This window comes from Siniperca chuatsi, linkage group LG18, assembly GCF_020085105.1.
Source record: "Siniperca chuatsi isolate FFG_IHB_CAS linkage group LG18, ASM2008510v1, whole genome shotgun sequence".
Classification (NCBI taxonomy): Eukaryota; Metazoa; Chordata; class Actinopteri; order Centrarchiformes; family Sinipercidae; genus Siniperca; species Siniperca chuatsi.
In genome coordinates this window covers 13,252,513-13,280,400 of record NC_058059.1, presented here as the reverse complement: position 1 = coordinate 13,280,400, position 27,888 = coordinate 13,252,513, and the positions used below count along the sequence as shown (strand labels likewise).

The window sequence follows — 27,888 nt, the reverse complement described above, 5'->3', positions numbered from 1 at the left end:
TTACACAGGAGACCTTACCAAGAAGCAGAATAAGAGTTAGACAAAATGATATAAAACAGAAAAAACACAATTTAATGGTATAAAACAGAAAAAACACAATTTAATGGGGGATTCTGACGTAAACACTGCATTAGGTGTACAACCGATGTGGAAACAGTTGAAAGTCTATACATCTCAGCATAACCCCAGTTAAAAGGAATAACCTAATTGAGGATTTTAAAAGGCCAATGACGATTATAAATACAGTAATCACAAATCCATGGGATCCTCATGAGGCTAGTTGAAGATGTATTAACAAACTTTCCAACAATGAAAACTTTCATTATGAAATTTAATCCAGATCATTAGTTTGCCATTTTTACTATTTAGGAAGTAAAATAGTGTTTTCCAGTGGCTGGTTAGAAATAGTCAGATCAGTGATTCCCCCGGTGACGCAGCACAGGATTAAAATAAGACAAAAAACTTATTTCCATCTACTCAGCAATCCTCCATTCCTTTTGGGACTAACGTGACATCAAATGTAACTCCTTAGAGGAGTCTCACTGTAAAGGCACTCTACTCCAGATTGGTGGAGAAATCAACAACACACTGCCAAAATGTCAATTATGAGGGTTATTTTTGAATTGCCTGTACAGAAATAGTAAATCTCAGATTTACCTTTCTGTGTTTTATGTAAATACAAACCTTTACTCATTTTAAATCAGCTGCTTTTTACTCTTAAATTTAATTCTTACACAAGAAACTTGACATCTTAAGTAAAATGTAATAACTTAATAATGTTTCTAAATAAAACAAACATGACCTGTACAGTAAGGCATACAAAATATGTATTTTATTCTTATATTTAAAATGAGAAATGGCAACGAACAGCTTTTTAGTATCAATTGAAAACCTCATTTCAAACTGACAAACCTAGTTACTTTAAATACGAACCTGACACCATAATAACACTCTTAATAACATTTGTATTCTGTACCATCCCTCCTACTATTAATGTCACATATCCACTTAACAGTGATTTGAACCACAAAGTGAATATTTTTCAGCCCCATTCTGTGTTCACTTTGACTTTCCATCCACCTGGAGGAGGAGGTAGAAGAGAGGGTGGAAGGTCAGGAATGGAGAGGAGCTGTCGAGGTATGTCACTTTCTGCTTGGCCCTCTTCGCTGTCTTCCTTTTCTTTTAGATCTCTGTTGAGATAAATAATTGAACAGTTCAATTCTAAATCAACAGGACAAACCATTAGCTATGCTAACCAGGTATGACTAAGTGTCATACACAAAAATGAACGTGCATACCCTTTGGTGCTGAGGGCAGTTCGCTTCTTTTCTCTTCTAGAGAGCCATTCTTCTATACTTCGCCCTGGCATAATTCTGTCTACAGCGTCCTCTCTGAGCGTTCTTTCATCTGAAAGAAGTAAAATCTCACTCCTGTAAACATATAGCAATTTACACAGTCATCTGGGTAAAATGTACTTGATAATTTGTACTTGTATACTATCAATAATCATGACAATCCAGTTTTTGTTAGAGTAAGTGCTACCCCAAGATACATGGCATGCTAGCCTTTTGTAAGTTTCTTTTATCTGCAGCATTAGGTTTGAGACATCAACAATCTGGGTTGATCCTTTGTGACATCTGTGACTGCATACTTACTGCATGAATACTTAAGATAATAATAATATTTATATTTGCCATTGCTCTGTTCATTAAATATGCGGCATATTGATTTAGTGTTCAGTGATGTATTCATTTTAAAAGTTCTCAATCACATGGTAGATACGGTTTGGTTACAGCTTACCTTCCACCTGTCTTTTTAAGTTAAACAGATCCTCTTCAGACATGTGAGAAAACCTGCAGTTAGGGCCAAAATCACAAATTCCTAAAAAAAAAAAGGATAAAAAGATGATTACAAAAAGGCATTTAATATAACTTTCTGATTGTTGGATAAATGTAAGGTTAAACTGTTCTGTTGCCTTTTTGGAGAAATTTCCTGCAAGGTTTCTTTATTTGCTCATCATACAGAATGGCTGAAGAGTCTGTAAAAAGAAAAATGATAGTATGTCCATGGTTGTTTATATAATGTTCCAAGTAAACAGGTGGGCAGCCAAGGTGGCATAATGAAATGTAAGCATGCTTAATTCTCCAATCAAAATCTCATAAATACGTTTAAGACTTAGCGTTTTAAATAGTAAATTGTAATGTATAGGATCACTGTCTAGTTTTAAAAAACCCACATTTACACTAAAACATCATGTCATAGAAATATAGCATGTATTTTGAGGTCTAAGGACCAACTGTGAGTCTCACCTCTAAAATGGTCGTACCAGGCCTTTTTGGCTCTGTGATGCTGAACACCATTCAGATGTTTCTTCCTGTTATGCATGTTGTCCTGAAAGGACCGGTCACAGTAGTCACAGTAGTATCTCTTCCCCATAGTGCAGGGTATGTGCTCAAACCATCAAGATGTCACCTTTTAAATCACTGAAAGACAGTGAACAGAACAGGAATCAATTTTACATAACTGCTCTGTCAATACATGGTGAGTGAATAGCTACAACAGAGTGAGTGTTGGCATGTTTGTATCATTATGCACAAGCTGAGTCATTAACAAAAGAAGACAAAGTTTAATAGTGGCTGGATAATGGATTAATAGCTTAGTCTATAAAATATAGTCAAAAAAGCCATCACAATTTCCCATAGCCCAAGACAACATCTTCAAAGTGTTGATCGTTTTGTCTGACCAACAGTCTTAAAACCCAAAGATACTTCATTTACAGTGATATAAAACAGAGAGCAACAGCAAACCCTCATATTTAAAAAAAAAAAGAAAAAAGAAAGAAAATAAGATGCACCCAAACTGCGAGCAATTAATTAGTTTTAAAAATTGTTTGGGATTCATTTGATTAATTGACTAACCTTTTCAGCACAAAAATGCCCCAAACCCCCCAAAACTATAGGTACATAGCAGACCTAATTTATGCCTAATCATGGTCCTAGTATTGATCTGTTTTGACATTTGAGACTTTGGCATCATAAGCTTGTTTATATTTACATAAAGTAATTATGATCTCATTTGTTTGTTTACTTTTGAATCAAAGACTTTCGCATTAATGTAAAAGTCACACATGTAATTACAGATTTGGCCCAGGAGTAAAAGATGATTACATGGGAGGCACAAACTGGAACCAGCCTAATATCTACTATCAAGAACACCAGCAATATCATACACTAGGACAGGTGGTATTAGTAGCATTCTTTTGCTGCCATCTACGGGTTTAGTAATGGAGGTGCCTCGTTTAAAGCAAGTTTTATTTTGAATATGCCTTGGTATGACTTCCTGTTCTATTCTGAGGATACAATGAAAGAAAAGTCTGAAGGTACAAAGCTATTTAAAAACCAAATGAGCCTGTAAACGGGCAGTTTGATGCTCGTACAAATACTTCCCTAGATAACCCTGCGTAGCAAACGTTAACACTCCTAAATATTTCTCCGTAGCGTTGGTAAATTTGGATAGATGACTCACATGCTTATTGTCACACCAATCAACGTTTGCTTTCCATCCCAATGTACACTGAATTTAAAACGGTAAAGAGCACAAACCACTGGCGAAACAGAGCAGTCCTCCTCTGTGATGTTTGCTTTGAAAGACCACGCACAGTATGTAACCTTAGCTCTCAGGTTCTGAAAAAAACAAACTAAATCCTGACTGCAGCCCGTTGCTCAAGTACGGTATCTTTGCAGGGTCATTAAGCGCCCGACGCATTCTTAGACCGGAAGCGTCTTACCTCAGCATCCGTTCATGCGCACTAGCCCACCGACATGGCGCTGACCAAGTCCGTCTACAATCTGCTCTTCAGGAGAACGTCCACTTTCGCTATAACCATCATGGTTGGAGCAGTCTTCTTTGAACGACTATTCGACCAAGGTGGTGACGCCATTTTTGAGCAATTGAATCGCGGGGTAAGTGTCTCCTTTGGTTATTTTAATGCTTGTTTTATCCTGACCTTGTAAGCAGAGGGCGAAGCGGCGCTATCGTTAGCTAGCTTGTCCGCTAAGCCAAGCAATCGCGTGCTTTTAGAACCCTGTCTTTTGATACAGCTTATCTGTTTATATGACATGTCTAACTTTACCTAATATATGCTTTACTGTAGAAACTATGGAAACACATCCAGCACAATTACGAGAACAAAGACGAGGAATAGGACGCGGCCCCGGGTTATCTAAGGCTGAAGTGCAACTGTTGTCACACTTCCTTTATCCATTCTCCCTGGACTCCACACCTGAACCAGTCATCAGTCAACATGGACAATGTGCTCAAAGGCATGCCCAGGCTGGCAGCGGCTACCAGAGGACCCGTGGGAGCTGATTGACTGTCCAGACCACCATGAAGATGGAGCAATGGTCCTGTCACCTCGTCCCACCCTCCTGTTATTTGTAATGCCTTCGTTCTCCTCACAGATTGTAAATGGTTAAATTAAACATGTATTAATGTCTGAAAAATCTCGCAATGTTTTGATTTATCATATCGAATGTGGCATATATGTCAAAGCATATTTATTAGATTAGTTCTACTGTCAAAGCTTATATTCTTTTATTTGACTTTACCAGTATTTTCATAGGCATACACCCTCGCCACATTATGCCATCTTAAAGTGTGTCAATGCCTTCATATACAAATTAAATGAGTAACTTGGTAAAAGGACATGGACGGTTTGCAAGCTTTTTCAAAATATACATTGGATTGATACTTATGTCCTTTTCATAGGTCAGCAGCTGTTTTTATCAGTTTTGACGAATCCTACTGATACATCAGAGAAAAGCTTTGAGCAAAAATGGACAGGCAGAAGTCTGTATTTCAATTTAAAACACCACTATGTGTTAGATATTTAACCATTCTTAATTTTCAAATCAAATTCATGCTTCATTTGCCACCCTTTTTAACAGTCTACATACATGCTGCTGTACAAAAATCAGCTGCATGACAAGGCACATTATTTAAGGACTATTTCTATAGTATGAAAAACACATTTCCTGCCTTCTCATTTCCAAAGTATTACAATAGAGGTGATGCTTTGCAAGAGGAGGAAAATTGTCTCATTAAAAAAATTCTTTGTTCTATCTACAATAGATTAATTGATGTGCAAGTTTTGTGTAAAGTTATGGGCTTTACTTTTTTTAGGGCAGTTCTACTTTATTAGGCTGTTCAAATGGATGGAAAAACAGAAAAGGTTGGTTGAACGGGGACATGTTACGAGCAGCAAAGGCTCTGAGCTGATTTTGAGAACAAAGTGCCACATTACCATGTAAGGAGCACAGACAACTGCTCATTGTTGCCACATCTTCTACATTACAACAAAAATATGAGTACGTCCACAAATTACAAATAAGTAAAAAAAAAACAAACATACAAAACATAATTACAACCTGTGTTTACATAGCAAGTTCACATATTTTCAAAAGGAGGAGGACTGCAACGCTGGCAGATGATCATTGATGTACAAGCCTTCATTAAAGTAAATGATTCTTGTGCACACAACACTGTACCTGAGCTCATACTGAAGTCTGCAGGACACTTACTCACTCTGCCTGTATACTTATTAACTGGCAGCTACCACATTAAATAAATAAAAAATCCACACTATTTTTTTTTAGCCCAACTGAATCATCAAAAAGTAGTACAATCTACAAATGGTAGGCAATGTTACTACAGTAACAAAGTAGGATGGGTGGCCATCTTCTCTTTGGGAAAATGTCATGAATCACCTACCTTAGGTTGTTCATATGAAAGTGATCAGTCATTTGTTTATGTCTAAACTGAGGTAAAAATTTACACACAGAAAATGTATTTGCTTTTCATTTCATGTCAAACCACTATTACTGTCAATAATAAAGACATCTCATGTATGCATTGCATATAACTGCACCTGAGCCCGAGGCCTCTAGGGGTCACACAAACACTAGCGGTCCCACTGAGTAACAACTGTATTTCAACAACATAGCTATCCCTGATTGCTCTGGTTTGATACCTTATGTATCTTAGTGCACAATGTTGAAAGATAAAACAAACTGTGAGAAGCAATTAATGACCAACAGATAATAAGTGGAGGTATTTGAGATAACTGTGACCCATCTGTGGGCCTATTTGGGAGTGGTAAACATTTTCTGAATGTAACGCATTCCATGCAGCCAAACGGGGATTCAGCTTCCAGGTGACAAATCTGAATTATCATTGTGGATGCATCATTCAGAAGAAAACTGGCAAAATTTGATAAAATAAGAGTAAAACATGTTTCATGTAGGCATCATGCACATGTGGCAGGATAAATTGCTATATTTTAGTTGTAAATGTTTTAATCTAAGTCAAACTGTAAAAACAGTATCTTTAAACCAGCCCCATAGTCTTGTAAGCCACAGGCTCACGCCCAGGTTTGATAAGTATTGTATTTCCGGTGTGAGCATTTTTTCACAGATTGTCCTGAATTTGGGATCAATATTTTTCTTCATGTTGTACCCCAGGATGGAGGACTCTCCTACTGGCTGCCAGGGCAGGAAACGTCTGTTCTGAATCTTTTGGGCTTCAACTGCACCTCCGTCCTCGATACAGATTGCTTTCATCTCAGCATTTCTTCTCCTCAGCTCTTTAACCTCCTGTTTCATTCTTTCTCTCCCAAACTCCTCTACTCTGGCCCAGAAGGTAGCATTAAAGTGCTGATAGAGTCTCCAGTCAGCCCCGTTCCACTGTAAAGCTTTGGCTCTCAACTCAGGGGTCAGTCGGGATACAGATGAGCTCTTGCGAGCATTGAGTTTAAAATACAGGATGTCCTCCGTGGTCCAGCAGAGTGTGTCCTTAAGCAGGATAAGAGACTCCTCGAAATATTCTGCTATGAGAACCAGATCAAAACGTTTCGATAAGTTGTGAATATCTGTCATTACACGAGGATCATCAGCCTCCAGGTTGTTATCAAAACCAAAGTCAAAAAAGAGCAGATTTTTAAGATAGAATGAGTTGAAAGCCTTTGGGCTGTAGAAGATCTGAGGATTGTTTAGAAACTCAGCCAGTTTGCTCCCTCCACTGATCTTCCATGTGAGAGGAACTGTTCTGTGATAATAATGGAAGGACGACTCAAAGAGATCCACTGGGTCACGTAAGATGGTGATGGACACCGCATCTGAAGGCAGGAGCTTGGCTACTTCTTGATGGTCAAAGCGCATGTGGTTACAAACAATGTTGAAACAGTCTCCAGGCCTGTAGTCCTTCACCTGGGAGCACAGGAAGGGCGATGGGTAGAAGAAGTCATTGCGCCCATCAGGGAAGGCGAATTTAAGCTTGTGCTTTTCTCCAAATCTGAAGAGGATGTTGAGTATGGTGCTACTAGCAGTTTTATGGGTCTTCAGGAACATGATGTTCACTGTGGGGGAGCACTCTTCTGACTGGGATTTTGTGCTTTCAGAATTCGTGGTCACATTTTTCTTCAATAATTTGGCCATACTGAGAGGACACGTGTCTTCTTGGATGCCCCTATAAAAAAATATATGGATAAGCAAACAGATTCAACAGACTTAGCTCAATAAATAATGCTTTCCTTTTTAAATCTTTACCTATTTTTCACTTGGGTTGGGTCCGTCAAGCAGTACAGCACCAGCATGACTTTGGTCAACAAAATCCAGAGAATCAGCCTTCGTATTACAAGTGTGCACTTCTTTCCTTTGATGCCAAACATCATAAAAACCCAAACAGGGACCTTAAAATGAAATTAGAGAGCATAAATGTATAAAGGAAAACATTACAGGGAAAAGACCAATAAGGCTTTGAAGTTTTGATACTTACCTTGCTGGTTTTTCCTGTATAACCATTGTGTGAGCAGCTACAGTACATGAAGCTCATAAACAGTTGTAATGTCCTGCAGCAATTATTTTACACAGGTTAACTAATTATCCCCTTACCTCACCTCCCTTAATAGACTAGAGTAATTATTAGGTACTTTCAAAAAGCCCAGGCCTGACCCATTGAACTTAAATGTAGCCTGGTATTTATCGTTGCTAAAAAGAAGAGGTTAAAAGAAGGCCTATATGATACTGTAGAACAAGCAAAGAGGGAGGTAGAGAAGAGATAATACACATAAGCCAAATGAAACACAGAACCCCCATGTTTATACTATAAATATGTTTATGGTGCTTAAATTGTCTTTACAACAAGGAGCAGAAATGGAACAGCATAGTGCTCACATAAATGGCTAAAGATCAAAACAGGTTCCTACCATTGACACTAGACAGATGCTTCCTCTTGATAAAATAATAATTGCAGATGAATTCAAACAGGTGGTGTAATGTGAAAAGGTGTGTCCCTTTGCATACCAGCTCTTACTTTTTATCTTTGACATTGATAGTCATCTATGTAGTCCATTTGTTACATTTGATGAGAATACCTATCATATGTCTCATAGAGTAGTTGTAGTACTTGATGAAATAAATTCAACTCAATTAAACCCTACACATATGCAAGGTGTCTTAGCTTAAATAACAATTTTGTAGACCCATTATCCTAAAAAAAAAAAAATCAGGACGTCTTTTGATGATCAAAACAGAGTACAAAGGGCATGCTAAAGCAAATAAGAATACAACGTGTGGAAGAAATACAAGTAAAGATGCCTTATTTACCTGCAGATGACAGCTTTAGCAGTGTCAGAGTGAAGCTTTTCTACATGGAGAAAGAAATTCCTCTATTGTTCAGCATACTGTACACACTCCCTGAAATCATATCTCATCGGCTGTGTGGACTGAAAGAAGTCAGATGTAAATGCTCCTACTGCCGTTGGATGGCACATCTCTACATAACTGTTCTTACAGATTGTAGTCTGACAAATCAGCGTTTAAAAATCCCTGTATCTTCTGAAAGTATACTTCAGCAGTTAGCATTTGGCTACTTATGTATTCAGGATTGGTTCTTAAGATTGAACCCACCGTATTAACATTTGGTGTAAAATATGCTTAAATATGTAGGCTAAAACAAGTTACTGTTAAGTATGAAAAATGCATAGGTGTAACCAAGGTACTTTGAGCATGATCAATATTGAGCTATGATTGTATTATGAAAATATATACACATTTTCACCTTATTTTATCAAATGTCACAGACACTCCATTGAAATGTCCAGTAGCTATTGTTACAGTCTTACCTTATTTCCAGATTTTTACATTGAGGAGACCTCCAGACTCCAACAGCTGATCCTATCAAGAAAAACAGTGTTGGTCGTTGTGCTAAAAACAGCTGAAAAGGACTTTACCTCCAATCCAAAATCAGGTGATGGTGAACCGTCGTTATCGCTCCGAAAAAGTAGATTTGGTGGTGGATGGGCGTATGCAGCTCTTATCTACACGTGAGAGGGCAGTTCGCCTCCCGCCACCTGCCCCCATCGAACTACAACAGAATTTCCTGTACCCATGTTTGTTAGCTATGGCGACGCTATTTCCCAAACCTTAACTTTGCAGAGTGGTTTAGTATGGCCACATTTGACCATCTTAACCCCAGCAGCAAATCAGATAACGCAGATATGGGGGATGTACCTGATGAACATCTTTTTTTGTTTTGTTTATGAGAACTTGTTGGTCCAGTCATGGGAACTCGATATAAGTCCCACTGTGCCTTTTTTTTTTTGTTTGTGTTACATTGTTCTTTCATCCAGTAACATATCTGGGTGGTTGCATACATGTCCTGAATTTGTAACATTAAGCAATGTTTTAACATTGAAGACATGTGGTATTTATATAGTATTTAGAATGTGTGTGGCCAAAACGTGTAGCTATCATGTGTGTAAAAATACCAGTATGCAGGGTTTAAACTGAAATAGACAAACAAAACAGTGAGATAGTAAAACGTAAGGAGGAAGTGAAAAACTAAACAATATAAAGCCATAATAAAAAATAGGATTATATTCTAACTCTAATATGTATTAAATATGTAATGTAATGTATAATGGACAATGATAGTGACACAGCAATTAATGCACATGTTGTGTACTGTTCATCTTAGGCCATTGTCATAATAATGAAATGAATAGCTGCATATAACATCTAGCTGGACAGACAGACATATTTTATATTTGGAAGATCCTGCTCCTGTGTTGCACTAAAGTTATAACCACACCAGAGAGCAGAGTCTGCCTGGTCTCCACACAGCTGTGTGTTTGTGTTGTGGGGCCGGCTGACTGTTTTGCTTTAGATACCTGGACGCAGGTGCTGCCTCAGCTACTGTTTACTTTGGCTGGGAATCATCTCTGATTCAGTAGGTCACATCGGTTTGGCACACAGAAACAACTAGCTTCTGTGTAGTTGTTGATATCACTGACATCAGACTACGCCAGTGACGACAACCAGATCTATGTCACTACAAGATAAAATCAGGGTTGCATCTACCCAGTCTGGGGTGCAATAGCAAGGGGTGCCTACAGTGGTAGAATCTGGAGTTTGTATAGCTTTAAGGCAGCAATAGACTGTCTTAAAATATTATGTCAGTCATGATGTGTAACCTTTGAGTTTTCAAATTCCATAGATTCTCCCCCAACAACTAAATTAACATATTTGCAGCTCAGTGTTGTTTACGTAAATGTCCACTTCCAACAAGAGTAAACACAATTCTGGTTTCTTTTTACGTTAACAGTATTTTATTGTGTTAATCAATAATTACATATATTTTACAATAGTATAAAATATGGTTTATACTGATACAGTAGTTATGAGGTAACCAAACACAAAATAATGAAAAACATCATCAAAGGAAACGCACTCAAATAGAACCAAATTCCTATTCAAATACTTGAAATGTGCCAGTGTTACTAGGTTAACAGACTTCATAATACACAGTGGTTAATTCCAGGTAAGAATTAATTTTTTCTAAAATCAACTTTGCCTGTTGGAACAGGAGCTTAAGCCACTCAAACTGGTTATTGTCATTTTAACCCTGCACACCAATAAAGGCTGCTTGTGTATTGCTGGTATTGAGTTAAAATTATGTTGTCTTTGTTTTTATGACAATATCAAATTCTCATGGTAATACTACTATTATGTAAAATACAAGCATTAGAAATGCTGTGACAGTGAAATTGTTTTAAAAAAAAACAGCCAACACAATGCAGACCAACTTCATTAAAGACAATTAGCTTTTGTCGTGTCTCCATTGTCTCCATGTCTACATTTTATTTAACTTTACAAAAAGGATAACCTTTGATTCATAGTTTTTAATTAGAATGTTTTCCAGTCTTCATTTCTAGTCCTAAAAAACAACATTTCAATTTAAAAACATTTTCCAATCAACATACTTCCCTCTGATTCAAAGGTTTTGGGCAGCACTAAAACCAGAGATACAGACACAACCAGTCTTTTAGAAATCTTCTATACATAACAAATTGATCTCACAGGCAGTTTCTCCTCCAATGCAGCTTATTAGAGGTGTTCTTAGAGTACTTGGGCGTAGTTTTCTTCGAAAAACCCCCAGCAGGAAACATGGCATGTTATTGGAAAATGTTTTTGAAACACAGGGCATACCAGTTCATCTGTTGCTATTATTGTCTGTTTGATGAACAGAAGATGTTCTTGATTTCAGAGAAATATGAAGTCAGAACCATCTGGACCATGTCAAGAATTGGCATGAATGATTTCCTGAAATGGATCACACTGAGTCACTCTTCAGCCTTTCTACTCTGTAGAAAGTAACAGGTTTTTTTTTGTCAGAGGCAAAAATGAAGATTAGCTACTGCAAACAGCCACTTCCAATTAAAAGGTAGTTGGCTCGTTTGCACATATCCACATTACATAAACCTGCCTTGGCTTTTTGTAGAATTTTACATTTTATCTGCTCTTTGCCTTGAGGACATCAATGTGTGGGAGATCACCTGGTTTGTAATGCTGCATTTACTGTTTATGCTTTGATGGACAACAGATTCTGACTTAAAGCCAAGAATGAATATAGATCTTATAAATCAAAGTGATTTTTGTGTAATCAAAACCATTATGCTGCATATTAATAATTAGCAAACTATTCGTAGACAATGACACATAGTCTCAGCAAAGAAGATGCTAAAATAATTTACAATGTCCTTGGAGGAGTGTGCAGTAAGAAAAACAAAACCAAGTTGTACAGTAGCTGATTGCTTCCAGTTAATCTACAATCCTAAAGGTACTTTTGAGTATGGCCTATGGGAGATGAACTTAACACTGAACAAAACATACAAAGAGTGTCTTTTACCATTTAAAAAAAAGCACAGGACAGATATACATATATACAAGTAAGCCACCTTTGGTAACCATACATACACAATATACTTTTCTTAGCCTCTATTGAATAATTCCATGCTGTATATCAGAAAGGATAGATTTTTAGATATATAGCATAAACATTTGCAAAAGTGTTTTTATGTTTCTTGTTTAGGATTACCATGGCCAATTTTTGAGTTAATTAAACAAATTCTGATTTAGAGACAAATATCAATCATCATTTCTTATGTTGATGTTTTAGACACTGCTTTATTAAATATACTGCTAAAGGCAAAATACATCTCCATCACAAACCATGCTACACTTAAAATACCTGTCAGCAAAACTGCAAATCTTTCCTCCATACTGCACGGCCTAACAAGCCAAGGTAGCAGGTAGTGGCAATGTAAGGATGCTTACACTGCAGTTAGTATGCTGCGGTCCTGCGACTCAGTAGACAGGCGTGTAGAAAATCTGACCACCCAGCAACCTGCGTTTCAGCTCCTTCCACAGCAGGTTGCGCTCTCTCTGGGATCCCTTCATGAAGCCACGGTTTTCTTGGGCACGGCGCGACAGATAAGGAATAACCTCGTTGACTGGGCCATATGGAACGTACTTGTAGACTGGGAAACCTGCTTGACCTGTTTTCAACATAGATCAAGACAAATTTTAAATCATTGTCCACTATCTCCACCGTGTGTGTATTCCATGTCATGACTTTGTATGTAATATCCAACAGCAGAGTTCAAATATGGATGTTGCAGAGAAAGCGGACAATAGCTCATAAAGTTAACAAGGTAGATATAAAACTGTGCTAAAAAGCAACTTGGGGGGAAAAAAGCTGTCAAAACAAATGTGAATAGTGTGAAACTAATGATACAGTATATTTAAACATTTAAACTTTTTTATTTAGAAATGAATTTATAGTGAATAAATATTGTATTAAGATAACACTGATATGTAAAAATGGGGTTTTGATATTAGATATGAAGTGATATGACAAGGTCAAACCAACCTTTATGTCTCACTAGTGGAAGAAAGGTCAAGGCTGCTATAGCATTAACCATTACTATTCATCTGCAATAAACCATTCAAAGAAGAAAAAACTGCTCACTAGATCATTGCACCATTGTTTAAACAGCAACACTTTTTTTTTAATCAAAGCTCAGTGCCCTTGCATTGGCATGAGGTTGAAGTAGTGCATCAGCTTTCTGTTTTTTGTACCTCACTTACATAACACATTTAGATAGACTGTTGAAATCATCTTTATCATGAGCGTGAGGTTTCTTTTATACAGAGAAAATTGAATTTTGGCACAACTCACAAAGCTATCATGTACAGTAGTATACCGACTGCTTTCTTAAATGTTTACTGATACAACACATGTCAAGTCTATGCTTCACAGACATGGGCATGTCTGGAAAAAACAGCTAGCTAACTGGCTTCACCTCAAAAGAAAAACATGGGATTTGACTTTTTTTTTCTATCACATATACTACCTACATACTATATATGTCTAATTACATTACAAACTATTTTGGGTAGTTATGTGTTTCTGTTCAGACCGAGAGCATGCATCACTGCTCGACCAAACTGGCATAACAGTTAATGACATTGAGAACCTGGAGTTGTTTGCTCCCAAGATATCTGTCAATTGGATAGACCAGTTGTAAGGTCAGAGGCTGCCTGAGTGCTGAAAAGCTGACGCACGTAAGGACTACGTTTCAGTGGAAACCCTATGGCCACATGACTATGTGAAGTAAGCCTCGGTGATTTCATAACTTACTGCTGAGTGCAACATACCTAGCGGGAAGCTGATCTGGTCACACATTCCCAGCAGCTGTCCAAAGTAAACCTTATTCTCAGCGGGTGAAAGGCCCATGTCATTCATCCTGAAAAAACACACATGTTAAAGGACTGTTACCTAATAAGAGCTGGAGTGTGGTATTCAACCATTGATGTGGCGATATCATTCTGTAAACCCAAAATTGCTTTGGACAATTGACAAAGAATACATTTCACTTAGAGCAATGCCCTAGGCATTAGTTTAAACCATAAGGATGAATCCTTCATGAATGAGAGGTTTTATGGCTTTTGTGTATGTTCAAACTAAATCTGCACGTAGTGCATGCCAAATGTTCTACCATCTTTGAATTTTTCATGCAGGCCTGAGACAAAACATACTTTTCTAAGGTAAATTTCACTGTGGCCTCATTGTGAGTTGCAACCATGATATTTGGTTTCCTGCTGTGTTCGATCTCCTCCAGCAAGTACTCCAAACACCTGGACAAACAACAAGGCAGATAGTTACATTGTTAGGATTTAGACATTTTCTAGCTGAACCACAAAGGGCCTTGATGATAATTCAACACTTACTTGTGATACATCCTGTTAGTGGCCTCATAGTCTGGGTTTATCGGGTCTTCATAGCCAATCTCTTTGGCCCTGTCTCTTTCTTGGTACATGTAGGCTCCACGAACCAGTTTGGCACCAAAGTACCAACCCTCCCGTCTTGACAGCTCAACGTCCACAGTTACATTGTCATAGGCTTCCTAAAAGTATTAAAAAACACAAAAGGATATGACTAATTTCAAACCATCCATAAAAACTTAAAACATAATGTTACAAAATGAACCAACAGTAGTAACAAAAAGATCATTTTGGTTTAACAGTTGAGACAAACAGGAAGGATTTGTGGATATAAATAATCAATAGTAAAAACTGTCATGATTAGCTGTAATGAGGGAACTGTGGTCTCACCTTGAGGTAACACTGGTACGTGTTGAAAATGATCGGCTTGTCTCTGTTGAATTTCCTCTGCATTTCCAGGGTCAGTCGACTAATAGCTGGTTGGAAGTACGTCTGCTCAGCGTCCACCATTAGCCTTACCCCGTTGTCCATGGCATGCTGGGGCACACAGACAAAGAGTTTTTACAGTTTACATGGCTCTATAAGTGACGCTCATCATTAATGTGCAAGTCAAATAGGGGTTCATCACTTCAGCAAACACAATTGAGTTCTGATTTCTTTGAGCCAGGCCTTTGATTGCAATACATTGAGTTTAGATTTCTGTATTGCTTCTTAAAATCATTTACTAAATGCACATTCATTTGTTTTGGTATCCGTACCTTGGCCAGAACGTCCACTCTCTGGAGCATTCTCTTCATCTGACTCTCCTCCTCGGCTGTAAACTTGTTCAACAAAGGTTCCAGCTGGCCTGTCTGCACAAGCAACACACAAAACATCCAATCGTTTGGCATTTGCTTTCAAAGCCATTTTTATGATCAGGATAAACCCGCAAACTATATCAGTATGTGACAGACAGGGCAGGGGTTGGGTGGGGGTTGGGTGGGGATGAGACCAGCATGAGTGGCTCTGCCATTTTGTCCTGTGTCCTTTTTCAAAGTGATAGAGTTTCTCAACTGCCCTTAATAGCACTGGCTACACTATATCTGTATCCCGAATGATATGTTTTAACCTCATCAGAACATACTGTATGTTTACTTGTGGGAAGAAGATATGATATTGCACCAGCAGGTTATTATCTTGTGGGAAAAAGATCTTACATACATCTATTTTACTAATTTATTGTTTACATCACTACCTGTCTATGAAACCATTAACTGCATAATTACATTTATTTGTAAAAAGTTAGAGGTCTGAAATGTAATATTCAGGAAGCATGTTGCATGTTTTCCCCCTTGGGTTTCTGCTATCAAGTGCTGTATCACTTCTGGAGACATGCCCTTTTGAAGATTATATTAAGGCCTTCTGTGTTTATTGCACAGCTCACAGTGTACATATAAGTTAAGAGATAACCCGACTGATTTAAACCAAGGGCCACTTACGTGGGCAACACTTACTGAACTACCACAAACGGCGCCTTCCCACCACTAAATATTTACATGACAATGACTCACCTCAAGGTTTGGCACCATAAGCAGATTGGAGATTTTTGTAGTATCGCTTATCAAACTGTTCCAGTCCAGCAGATCTATTGTTCTGGAAATAAGATGTGAGAAAATGTATATTGAAATATTTGAAATTCTAGTAAAACATACTTTGAATTCAGTGCCTTTAAAATACCTTAGTACCTACTGATTTAACAGGGATTCAAGAACTTAAGGTCCAAGGCTCTATTGTATTGATGTACACAGTACAAAGGTATTAATGTGAAGTATTTGTTGTTATCATTGCACTAATAAGTGTCTATCTTACCCTGACAAACCCAGCTTCTTGCCAGTAAACCAGTTCTCAATGTCGTCCTTGGCTCCAACACCCAGCTTATCCAAACTTTCCTACAAAGAAATATTTCAATAAATAAAAACATACTGTATATTGCAGCTGATTATTTTTTTAAATAACTAAAAAAGGATTTGGGAACACCGGTCTTGAATGAGCATGCATGAACATGCATTAGACACACCTTGAGTTGTTCCAGCTCCAGTTTTTGTTCCAAAATCATCATATCAGATTTTCCCTGTTGTGTTGCGAGGTAGTTAAAGAACTGTCTCCATTTAACCAGGACTTCTGAAAACTGGAGCTGTTCAAACACAGAACAATTCATCAATGATCAAATGATAATACTGCATATGAATCAATTTATGATGGGGTTAGCTGGACACATCAGTTTTTTATTCACAGAAATTCACATCACTCCTCACTAACTGTAAATTTCATTTTTGTCTGACAAAGTTAGGACAGTGTGACACGGAGGTGTGAATCCACCATCTGACACAGGAAGTGTGGCTTTCCATGCGCCTTTATCTGCCACTTTCCTGCAATGCTGAATTCTGGATGCTATATTAGAATTTCAGTGATAACACTGAAGGCAACTCCTAGGGTTTGCACAAAGTAACACAAATCTATGATCATACTAGTCAATTGGCATTGACTCAAAACCATAAAGAAATAGATAAATGGCTAATGTTTTATTTTCCCATTACCCTGTAAAGGTCATCTTGTTCCATTACACAGTTTGTTAGTATTAGATCTGGCGGCACTGTTGTTGTGAATCAATGCCATTCACACCTTTATCACCTTTATAAGATTAACTTTTAGTTAGTTAGACATGAACTTACAAGGAACTGTGGGCGTCCGAGAGCAGTCATTTTGATGGCAGAAAATCCATCTGCAGAGGCTCCACCTGAAATTGATAACACATTTTATGTCACTCGATGTTGTATAACTCTCCACCCATTTTTATTTGGTGTAATTCAACTCTGTCATTTATATTGCTACTCTATTGTTCTTTTTACAATGGTTTTAGGGTTTGTATAGCCATTATAATAATAATCAAACTCTAACTAACATATTATGTTTCTTAATTGCTTCCTCATAAACCTCGCTACTTACCAGAGGCTTTAATGCAGTTTATAAATGTCTCCATTTGGTTGTCACATTTGGACTCATCTGCATAGAAGTAGGTACGAGCACTAATAACCCCTCCACGCCTGTCCCCGAACTGACGATGGGCCTTGTACTGCTTCTCACGGCGATCAGCACCTGAAAAGTATTTTGAAATACTTTTAATTGGGAGCTGACTAGGAGTTAAATGTCTTGATCACATATTTATCAATGACATCATTCAAGACATAATATTCAGAAATTATACTAAAAACAAAATACATTTCCACAGATAACATTAACATTTTCAAGTTATTAAAAATAGTTTATCTTTGTTCTACAACTTGACTGTGTACTCAACAGAATTATTGCACATTTATTTATTTATGCCAGAATAAATGTATCACAAGCAAAAATGGCTTATGGGAACTTTCACAATGTATTTATTATTCTTTAATTAACAGCCATAGGGTCATATAATCTGAAATTTTAAACTAAACATGTATGTCATCACAAATAATATGGTAGCACTACTACTATCACATACGATTTAGAAATAAGACCAGAGAAAGCACTGCTGAATGATATACTTGAGTTTCAAACATCAACCCTGTAACATGAACCAAGCTTCTTCTCAATGAATCTGCTGCACTGGACATGTCAGACCCCACTAAATCCAGATATAAGCAGTACTGCCCAGGCTAGAGCACATGGCTGCATGACTAGACATACCAACCCTGACACTTGTGTTGCATTAAGGCAAAGCTGAAGCAACTGAATATCAAAGCAAACCAGTAGTTCAGTCTTGCCAGTTGCCAGCTGTGCCTGCTAACTGTACAGCAGTTCTTTAGTCAATGAAGCAACTGATATACAAACCTGGACTTTCTTTCTCTGCTTCAGAAACACATGAACTGCAAAAGAAGGAGGGACTGGCATCAGAATAGAACAGCAAAAAACTGCATCTACCTAAAATGGTTTAACTTTCTACACAACAAATGAAAAAGAGATTATAGCTTTGATAATTTCCATCCGTTTTATAACTTATCATGTCACTTACATTGCTTCAAATCAGTTAATTATCCAGACAACATGCCAATGGTGAACACAGGAAGGTCTAAACAGCGATCAAAGAAGACTATTTTGAAGGGTGAAAACGGCAGAAAAGTTTGTATGTTGAAGAAAGGCAAATGTTTTTATTTCATTTTAACCAGTCTTGCTGAGACCTTTATATGCAGTAACGATTAACTGCCTTTTCTAGGGCATGTTGTGACATGAGAGACGCATCAGAGAACAAACAGAACTATTGTGTTGTCTTCTTCATGGAGCTAACAGTCTTTCTTTCTGTGAATTTGATAATTAAGATAATTGGATCCTAAACAAAAGTGTGTTTGGATTTAGTTCAGCATGTGTATGTTTGTGCTTAGTGAGATAATCCTCAGTTAAAAAATATGCTTGTTTGCTCCTCAGAACATTGCGCAACTCTTCCGTGAGTGTGTGGGATCCAGGACATTACTCAAATGGTTGGCAGCCCTTTCATAAAGTACATCCCCGGGCTGAATACCAGCTCAACCAATCAGATGAGAGGGGTCTGACCTAGCCAACCAATAGAGGACAGGCACTGTTTTGCTACTAGAGATGAAATAAACCCACATTTGGTTTCGATCACAGTTTGTATACATGGGTGAATCATACTTTAGACTGCATAACTCATTACTCGTTATTTTGATTTGATGTGATTTTATTATTCCTGTAATAGCTCCTCTCAATGAGTGAGGGGTGGGGGGTGGGGTGGGGGGTTGCTTGTTAAATGGCTCTTCCAGTTTCCCAGGTTTCTCCTTGTCTATATTAACAGAGCATGGGCTGGGTCAGGAACTGATATTGTTATGGAGCATGTGATACTGGGCTGTACAAAAACTTGACTCAGCAGACCTTTTGAGTTTAGTATGTCTGAGTGCACATATGGCATATATTAAAGTTATGAAATACTGATTAACTGTGCTTGGTTTAAAGCTTTACTACAAAACAGTTCATACTACCTGAGCCACAAACCTTAATGAGAAATAACCTGCACTGTAGTCTTTGCTAAACTCCTGCTCATTCAGATGTAAACATTACTTACTCCATTTCCTTATTCTCTGCTTCCTCTTGTGTCAAGTCCTCTTCAACACTATAGTCCAAAACTGCCCCAACACCAAAAGCCTGGTTCTTTTGAATCAAAGGTTTGATGGAGTTGTGGTCTTCCCCTGCCACAAACTGACCATAGAAGGTCATCTTCATCAGCTTCTCAAACATCCACTGACCAAACAACTTCTTACTCAGGTCCATCAACTGAAAACAAAACAAGGACAATACGTTACTCTACGTCAGTATTTTATTATTTTAAAATAGCCTTCGCCCCCAAACTATTAGATAATAGGACTTAATCTTACTTGCACATACATAATTTTTCTTAAATCAAAGACAATCAAGCTAACTTTTGAGCAAAATCAACTCACCTCTCTGTTCTTTTCAACGAGGACGTCTATTGTACAAAGCTTGAAGACCAGCAGACTTCGGAGCAGTTCAATGTTACCTTTGCTTTTGTAGGCTTCCTGTGTGTTGTCGAAGTCAATGTGGATTTTATTTAACTGAGTTTTTGTAACATTTTTGGTCAGATTTATGAGTTCAGCCGGCACAGCTTCCACCACGGTGCACCCGTCCACCCGCTGATCTTTCTCTCCTTGGCTCTTGGTGGATGCCACTATCGACCGACGTCTTCCAGGTGAAATGCGTATTTTCTTGACATTGTTTGCCCTAACGAGAGCAGCAACAAACTTAGACTGCGACATGGTTTCCTTTGCTTTCTGAGCGCAACAGCAAAGAACGACTACCTACCTGTTTCGCCTTGGCGTGCTGTTGCTAAGACGCTGCGTGGAGTGAGTGAGTGCGCTGGACACCATTCGTCTCGCGCCGGGGGGCGGTGCTTCACCTCACTTGTTACATCACGCGTAAACACGCATAGCTGTTAACCTCAAACCCCTTACAAAACACGGTGAGATTACAGTTTCTTTTCTGATTTTAAGGGTCATTTTCCTCCAGTAGCTGTCTTCACAGATCATTTATGTTTAACTGTTATTTTAACCACTTATATTTCACAATAAATAGCCTGATTGGTTGGTTGCAATAATCATCTTATTCCACACTGACTGTCTGACAGTGAAGCAAGCAAGGAAGGACGTATCACTTTATTTAAAGTTTCGCTCCACTCAAAAATATGTTTTTCTTCTTGTTCCTACAGTTGAATATTTGAGCTTCACTGTACAGAATGATGTAGGTGCAGAGTGTGCACAAATAGTTTGGAAGTCAATCCTGGTCCAGAAAGTGTGAAACTTGAAGCCTCCAGGCACATACACTGAGATTGGACTTTACAGTGAAGTAGGAAACACTTGTTGCCTAGCAGTTCAACTAGATGCTGCATTTTTAACGAAGGAGCAGGAGTAGATGCCATTTCAAAGATTTTACCAAGATAATTGAACTTTTTTGTGAACAGAACATATCAGATACAAATTATTATTCAAAGTAGAGCAATTTATATACATGTTAAAACATGCCTGGGGGGGATCTTTAAATAGAACATTTTTATTTTTATAGTATATTTCACTCATGGGGAGATATGTGTCAAATTCTGTATCAGCGTGTTGGAGCTCTTGAAGCTACGTGATGTTTACATTGAGTTAAATATTCAAACCAAAGATGTCTATTTGACTGCACCATTCCATCAAATGATCCAAAAATGAGAATTACATCTTTTACATGGGTAGTATTTATTACAGGGCTAATTGCATTGGATCGCATTATGTCTGCTCCATATTGTATGTGTAGGTGTCCATGGTATTTCACTCCCTGTAGTTCAGTTTATCAGACAGTTTGGTCTTTTTATTTACAGCATCTTTGAACTTGCACAGTATGTTACCCTTCTCCATTCAGAATTTCTGTATATGATGATCATGTGGTTCTCACTGAAGAGACACTTCCATGCCTTAACACAGTTGCACATTTATATTGACCGCATTAGATATCCTCTTTTGATGCAAAAATGTAATCAGATTAGCTTATTGCTAGGCTTGTTTATATGAATTTAAAAATAACAATACAATATTACTGTAGGTTTTCACCAGTAATTGCCATTATGAATCGTGTGTAATGAGCAGATTCCTATTTGTTTCCTTGTCAAAGCACATCTAATAGTCACAGAATAGCAATAGCTTAAAGAAAGTATTATATGACTGGTTGTGTAACAACCAATCCAAAGACCTCATCACTGAAATTTCCAGATAGAACCAACCAGGTCAGGATGGAGTCAACACAGAGGTGAAGTGAACTGGACTAGAGAAAAGAGCGTCGAGCATCCTGTGATTTAAGTAGAGAAGAAGCATCCGGTGATTAAATGGAGTCATGCCTGCCAAACTACATTGATTTATAGGGGCACTGCCACTCCAGATACACTACAGAGGCGAATGGGATATCAGTGTTGGTTTCTGCCTAATTGAGTTGCTGTGGGCACTGTGGTGGGTGCTTAGTATACTGTTTCAGCAGCTGCTCTGTGGCTCAGGGAAGGGAGGGAGGTACTGTATATCATGCAGATAAGTCTCCAGACTATTTTAGAACTGTTTTTGGATACAGGTAAGCTAGGAGTCAAACCCTACTTTTTTATGGCATTATTAGGAGTTGGGATATACCAAAGCCAGGAACATACTCATTGTCTTTCCAGCGGGAGGAAGCAATGCAATAACCCTCACTACTGTCTGCCGGAAATAGGAAGTAGAAGAAGCCACAGAGCTGCTTGCTAATGTTGCTAACAAACACGGAAGCAGCTCAGCGTGCGAACTGGTAGCATTAAATCTACAAAAGAAGACGCCTTTAATTGCGTTGAAAGGTAATCGCACCCTTAATTTAAGTGTTGTTTACTGCAAGCATTTAATGTACACTGGCGTATTATTTGTATCTTCGAGTGTGAGAAATATTGATGCAGTTCAGCCGAAACAGTGGCTCGTTAGCCCGACTAGCTGACCTTACATTATCAACAAAGAGACGGATCTGTTGTCGTAATTACTGAAGTATCTAGCATGGCTTAAGCTGGCGATCACTTTCGAGCCACAATTGTCAAGTTGAACCGTCTGGTTAAACTGTTTTCTGTTGCATAGTCGCTTACAAAACATGTAGTTGCAGATTATTGCAATCGTATATAACCGACGCTAGCTAACGTTAGCTAGGCTAGTTTAGCCGTAGCCTCAGCACTGTTTGAGGCTACGGCAAAAGGATAATAATCACCTTGCTTTGCTGCCTTTATAACTACTATTAAAACAACGTGTCAACCAAGAGCTCTCAAGATATTAGCTATCGTTATTATTAAAATCTATTATCAACATAAATGTTCATCTGGCAGGCAGCAAGCAGGTTTGGCCTGTTGTATTAAACGCGAGTTTCAAGGCCCCGGAAACGTATTGAAGTCGAGACTATTATTATTGTAACGTTATGCAAGGGAAATATCTTTAAATGTCAGTGAAATGCCATTGCGCGTTCACCACGAATATTGTTGTTACTAATAATCAGCCCGTTGTCTCGGCATATTATATACGAGTGTCCAGAAAAATAAAAACACCTGTTTTGTAATTGTAATACAATTCAGCAAAGTTTAAATGTTTATTAGTTGGGTACATTATCAGAGGTATGTTGATTTATGGTAATCTGTAAGGATATAGTTTGGTGTTGAATTGCATGGTGCAGTTTGTAAAAGGTGTACAAGATTAAAAATAAAATATAGCTCCTTCATTTTACACTAGCAGGCTTGTATTCGTAATAATATACCTTACAGGAATGTTGGTAGATGTTTTAAGTAAATACACACAGGTGACAAATTAAAGGAAACACCTGAATAAAGGAGCGGAGTAGAACAGCAAATGCAGATGCCTCCATATAGCTGAAGGCACAAGGGGCCACAGACTGGTTTAATGAGTATGGAAATGGCTTGAATCATCACCCCAGCTGAACACCTATGGGAGATTTTGGAGGGCCATTCCTTTAATTTGTCACCATATACATATCAGTGTCTATGCACACACACACACACACACACTGAAGGATGCAATGTGTATTAAGCAGGTTTAAGTGTATTACTGAGGGTTTATTTTCCAGTAGATTTTCTCCACACAATGTTCAGAATTTCATGCAGTATAATACTTTAACTATTTATTAAGGTTGTTGGACATTCATTACCCTGTGTTTTAAAGCTTTCAGGCTTGGATCCGAGGTCCTGTGCCATTTTTTACATTTTTTTTTTGAACTCATCATTTACTACTATCATGGCTGCATCCCCAGTTTAGAGTTTTATTTTTGGCTAAATTAAGGAATTGGAGGCGGATGGACTAAGTTTTGGATTGGGACTAGGATTAGGATAAGGAAGGAAGGACCATTTCCACAGCTATTTGTGAAAACAAGAGGTGATCTTAAAGTCTGCAGGTGCCCCCATTCTGTGTCAGCAGTGCCACTCACTCAACCACCATGTCAGATGGCCGGATCTACGTGGGGAATCTTCCCGTGGATGTCCAGGAGAGAGATATTGAGGATCTCTTCTACAAATATGGAAAAATCCGTGATATTGAATTGAAGAACAATAGAGGCACTATCCCATTTGCCTTCGTCCGATTTGAAGACCCACGGTGAGTTTTAGGGATGGTCTTTGGCAAGTCGAATCACATACCCCTTGTTGGATACCTTAAGTTTTATGGTATAATATCGTCTCCAGTGACTGACAGCAGGGAATGGAAGGAGACGGCATTTCCAGGTCTATGTCCACTAGTGAAACAAGCGTACTTTGGTAAGGAGTTCTTTGCTCTCTTCTCTTAGGGATGCAGATGACGCTGTCTATGGAAGGAATGGATATGGATATGGAGATTCCAAGCTGCGTGTAGAGTATCCTCGATCCGCTGGTGCTAAATTTGGTGCTATGGGAGGTGGTGGAGGAGGAGGAGGAGGAGGAGGAGGAGGAGGAGGAGGACCTAGGGGAAGATTTGGACCCCCAACTCGAAGATCTGAATTCCGGGTCATAGTGTCTGGTAGGTGGACGTCATGAGTCATAGCCCGTTAATATTTGTCGCTCTTTGACGCCATCCTGGAGGTCAAGGGGATTGATAGAATGGTGGACGTAAGAGTCGTAGGCAGATATGTTTCTCTCTCTCATGGCGGATTGGAGGACAAGGGGACTAGTAGAGGACGTCATGAGTCGTAGGCAGATATGTTTCTCTCTCTCTCTTATGGCGGACTGGAGGACAAGGGGACTAGTAGAGGACATCATGAGTCGTAGGCAGATATGTTTCTCTCTCTCATGGCGGACTGGAGGACAAAGGGACTAGTAGAGGACGTCATGAGTCGTAGGCAGATATGTTTCTCTCTCTCATGGCGGACTGGAGGTCAAGGGGACTAAATGGATGAGGTCAAGTCAGCTCCTTAAGTCATGAAAAACAAAACAGTAAACTGAAAACCGGTCATGTTGGCTGCATAATCCCAAAGACCGACTATAGTGACTGGTAGGTGTAATTTTGTCATTGTATATCATTAATTATTTGTTGTGTGCTACATTTCTCTCATGTTTATACAAGCTGTTAGAATTGGACTACTTATCTAAGACCAACCCCTTAAAGTCTAAGGTTTATATAGTTGCCTGACTTGACCAGTCTACTACTAGAGCAGATTTCTGGAAGTAAAACACTGTGGGCTTCTGGTCTGAAAATATGAACACTCAGCCAATAATTTTACTTAAATTGTCCTATATGCAGACCCTCTTTTATCTGCAAGGGTTATAATTCCTTAACTCTCAGTCAATGTCTGTACCAGACAAAGGAGCTTGTGAATATTGAGTGGAGAAGTGGGTACTAGAGTATACCTGTCGAGAGAGTTACAAATGTAAAATACATACTCATTTTTCCTATTTAGAATTAAGGTGGCTATCCATTTGAGCATTTCCAACTTTGCAATTGGGATTCAACTCTGAGTTAAGCCATCAGTACTAACAATGAATAACTGCATTCATTTATTGGAGGAAAAAAGTCAGTGATTAACGACAGTGCACCTAAACACTTAAGTAAAAGTCCCAAAGAGCATTACAATAAGAAACAGCCAATCACATATTTTTTCTCAATTCAGTTGCCTGTAGTAGTAATTACAAAAGAAGGTTGAAATTTGAGATAGAATTTCACTTATGCTAGAATTAATATCATTGCTGTGTGTGGCATCTTCTCCATAACAACAGCTCATGAAGCTCAGAGGTACAGTAGGTTTTAGTGCCATTTGACATAGGTAACTGAAAAATGTGATTTGTCAGGAATAAGGTAAACAATTAATGATGACTGTAATGTAATCTTATAGTATTATGACATTATCCAGGAGACTCCACTGTGTGCTTGACTAATTTAGAGAAAACATTCCTATATAAATGTACAGTAAGAAAGAGCACACACAAAACCCAAGCTCTTCCAACTTCTCCATCTATGTACATCTAGCTTTTAAATTTCAATTGCTTTTTAGCTCAGACTTCATAAAAATGCCTTAAAACCAATTGATAAAGGTTTTGTTTACTTCAAAGCTTCAAAGACAAAAGTTGAAACCTGTCCCTTCAATGATTTTAGGTTTGAAGTGCCAAGTAAGTTTTGTCTCCATCACATTTGTCTTTTTCCCATTCCAGGGTTACCACCAACTGGGAGCTGGCAGGATCTGAAGGATCATATGCGCGAGGCAGGAGACGTTTGTTTTGCAGATGTGCAGCGTGATGGTGAGGGTGTGGTGGAATTTCTCCGTAGAGAAGACATGGAGTACGCATTACGTAGACTGGATCGGACTGAGTTCCGGTCACATCAAGTGAGTTCCAGTGCTGATGATGTTTAATTGCCTCTTACCCTTTTTAGATGGTTAAAGGAATGAATGGCACACTGTTTTTCCTTTTGTAGGGAGAGACTGCGTACATCCGCGTCTACGAGGAGAGGGGCACCCCCAACTGGGGTCGGTCGCGTTCCCGCTCCAGATCCAGAGGACGTTATTCACCTCCCTACCATAACAGAGGATCTCCCCCTCCACGCTACCAGTCACCTCCGCGCCATGCTATGTCACGCCATAGCCCACCCCCCAGGAGGCACCCTCCACAGCACCATAGCCCACCGCCGCGCCATTACCGGTAGAAAGGCCTGTCATTTATAGAGGAATTGGGAAACTGTTTTGTATTCTACTTTTTATTTTATTTTATTTTTTTTTTTACCCCAGGCCTCCTCATAGGATAGTTATTTCTTGCTACATACATTCCATGGTCAGGATCACCTGAACACCCTGCTCCTCCCCACAGCCTTAAAGATTCTTTTTCTTTGTTCTTTAAACACCCATATGTGTTATCTGAAAGCAGGATTGTTGTTTTCATAGTGAGGTAAATGTATTTGATCATTGTATAACAAATAGGAGGTTTCTTTTATAAAGAAATCATGGGTTGTGATGTCAAACCTTGGCAGGAACCAGTACACACGGAATGTTATATTGTCCAAAACAAATTACACAATTCTGCAGCTATCAGGCTAAAGATCATACTCCATCTTAAATTCTTGACAAACGTTTCCTTTTTTTGTGTCATATTGTTGTAGCTTTAAGTATAAAGTTTTTGCCAATCTAAGAACCTGTGAAGCTAATCAATATCCTCTGATTCAAAAAATGTAAAATTAGTGAGCGTTTTAGAGTAGTGACACATGTTGACTGTGAGCCTCACCTGTCAGATTATTTTTTTAATGTGTGAACCGCTGACCGAGGTGGCCTGTAGGTGGACTATAATTTGTATGCATCTCTAATGTTGTTTTGTTTTTTCTTTACCAATAAAATGCAAACTTTTACTGTGACTGTTTAATTCCTTGTCCTAAAACTTGTTTTTAATAGATCATTACTATATTCATTGAAGTAAACTTTCCAAAAGGTTGAAGCAGATATTTAACCAGTGTGTGGAAATTGAACTAATCCTGAATGTGTCAGGCCAAAGCTAGTATCAGGCTATGAAATTCCATCTTTGTGTTTACACAGACAACCTCTCTGATCTGTGGTGGAGAGATAAAGATAGAATTTTGTACTAATAAGACTGGACCTTTGGAAAAAGGAGAGGGGGAAAATACCAGCCACCAAAAACTTTTACTATGCACATGTGGGCATGTGAGTGTTATTTTTAGAATGACTTGAAAAAAACTTGAACCTATCCATTAAAAGCAATGCGCCCCCAAAATGAACGAAC

At 38.4% G+C, this 27,888-nt stretch overlaps 5 protein-coding genes across 17 annotated transcripts; 2 read left to right on the top strand and 3 right to left on the bottom strand.

The window, feature by feature from the left end:
• Positions 1 to 51: 51 nt before the first annotated feature.
• Positions 52 to 3,923, bottom strand: zmat5 (zinc finger, matrin-type 5). Of its 3 annotated transcripts, none has more exons than XM_044174182.1 (6): positions 3,788 to 3,923; positions 2,310 to 2,483; positions 1,976 to 2,038; positions 1,801 to 1,881; positions 1,299 to 1,407; positions 52 to 1,190 (listed from the first exon to the last, which is right to left on the bottom strand). In XM_044174182.1, exons 2-6 carry the CDS (start codon positions 2,434 to 2,436, stop codon positions 1,043 to 1,045), a joined length of 528 nt encoding a protein of 175 aa, XP_044030117.1. In that variant the 5' UTR covers positions 2,437 to 2,483; positions 3,788 to 3,923; the 3' UTR covers positions 52 to 1,042. The 3 variants fall into 3 exon arrangements, with proteins under 3 accessions (XP_044030117.1, XP_044030115.1, XP_044030116.1); XM_044174180.1 differs by lacking the exon at positions 3,788 to 3,923 and adding an exon at positions 3,526 to 3,761; XM_044174181.1 differs by lacking the exon at positions 3,788 to 3,923 and adding an exon at positions 3,603 to 3,760.
• LOC122865570 (cytochrome b-c1 complex subunit 9) lies at positions 3,822 to 4,502 on the top strand. The gene is made up of 2 exons (XM_044174183.1): positions 3,822 to 3,962; positions 4,154 to 4,502. The coding sequence occupies exons 1-2, from the start codon at positions 3,822 to 3,824 to the stop codon at positions 4,202 to 4,204; spliced, it is 192 nt and encodes a 63-aa protein (XP_044030118.1). The 3' UTR covers positions 4,205 to 4,502.
• Positions 4,503 to 5,416: 914 nt separating this feature from the next.
• gal3st1b (galactose-3-O-sulfotransferase 1b) lies at positions 5,417 to 9,537 on the bottom strand. 7 transcript variants are annotated; one of them, XM_044174176.1, is made up of 4 exons: positions 9,179 to 9,537; positions 8,661 to 8,700; positions 7,602 to 7,744; positions 5,417 to 7,521 (listed from the first exon to the last, which is right to left on the bottom strand). In XM_044174176.1, exons 3-4 carry the CDS (start codon positions 7,724 to 7,726, stop codon positions 6,363 to 6,365), a joined length of 1,284 nt encoding a protein of 427 aa, XP_044030111.1. In that variant the 5' UTR covers positions 7,727 to 7,744; positions 8,661 to 8,700; positions 9,179 to 9,537; the 3' UTR covers positions 5,417 to 6,362. The 7 variants fall into 7 exon arrangements, with proteins under 7 accessions (XP_044030111.1, XP_044030113.1, XP_044030109.1 ...); XM_044174178.1 differs by having other exon boundaries at positions 9,287 to 9,537; XM_044174174.1 differs by having other exon boundaries at positions 8,661 to 8,779; positions 9,179 to 9,533.
• Positions 9,538 to 10,644: 1,107 nt separating this feature from the next.
• On the bottom strand, positions 10,645 to 20,623 carry prodha (proline dehydrogenase (oxidase) 1a). The gene is made up of 15 exons (XM_044173503.1): positions 20,472 to 20,623; positions 20,093 to 20,390; positions 19,717 to 19,925; positions 18,474 to 18,508; positions 17,607 to 17,756; positions 17,333 to 17,397; positions 16,678 to 16,794; positions 16,470 to 16,549; positions 16,172 to 16,253; positions 15,380 to 15,472; positions 15,012 to 15,158; positions 14,628 to 14,803; positions 14,436 to 14,534; positions 14,055 to 14,143; positions 10,645 to 12,892 (listed from the first exon to the last, which is right to left on the bottom strand). The coding sequence occupies exons 1-15, from the start codon at positions 20,534 to 20,536 to the stop codon at positions 12,702 to 12,704; spliced, it is 1,896 nt and encodes a 631-aa protein (XP_044029438.1). The 5' UTR covers positions 20,537 to 20,623; the 3' UTR covers positions 10,645 to 12,701.
• Positions 20,624 to 22,355: 1,732 nt separating this feature from the next.
• srsf9 (serine and arginine rich splicing factor 9) lies at positions 22,356 to 27,499 on the top strand. 5 transcript variants are annotated; one of them, XM_044173505.1, is made up of 5 exons: positions 22,356 to 22,512; positions 24,119 to 24,295; positions 24,483 to 24,691; positions 26,317 to 26,489; positions 26,579 to 27,499. In XM_044173505.1, exons 2-5 carry the CDS (start codon positions 24,138 to 24,140, stop codon positions 26,804 to 26,806), a joined length of 768 nt encoding a protein of 255 aa, XP_044029440.1. In that variant the 5' UTR covers positions 22,356 to 22,512; positions 24,119 to 24,137; the 3' UTR covers positions 26,807 to 27,499. The 5 variants fall into 5 exon arrangements, with proteins under 5 accessions (XP_044029440.1, XP_044029439.1, XP_044029444.1 ...); XM_044173504.1 differs by having other exon boundaries at positions 22,357 to 22,512; positions 23,867 to 24,295; XM_044173509.1 differs by having other exon boundaries at positions 22,358 to 22,512; positions 24,116 to 24,295.
• Positions 27,500 to 27,888: the final 389 nt, after the last annotated feature.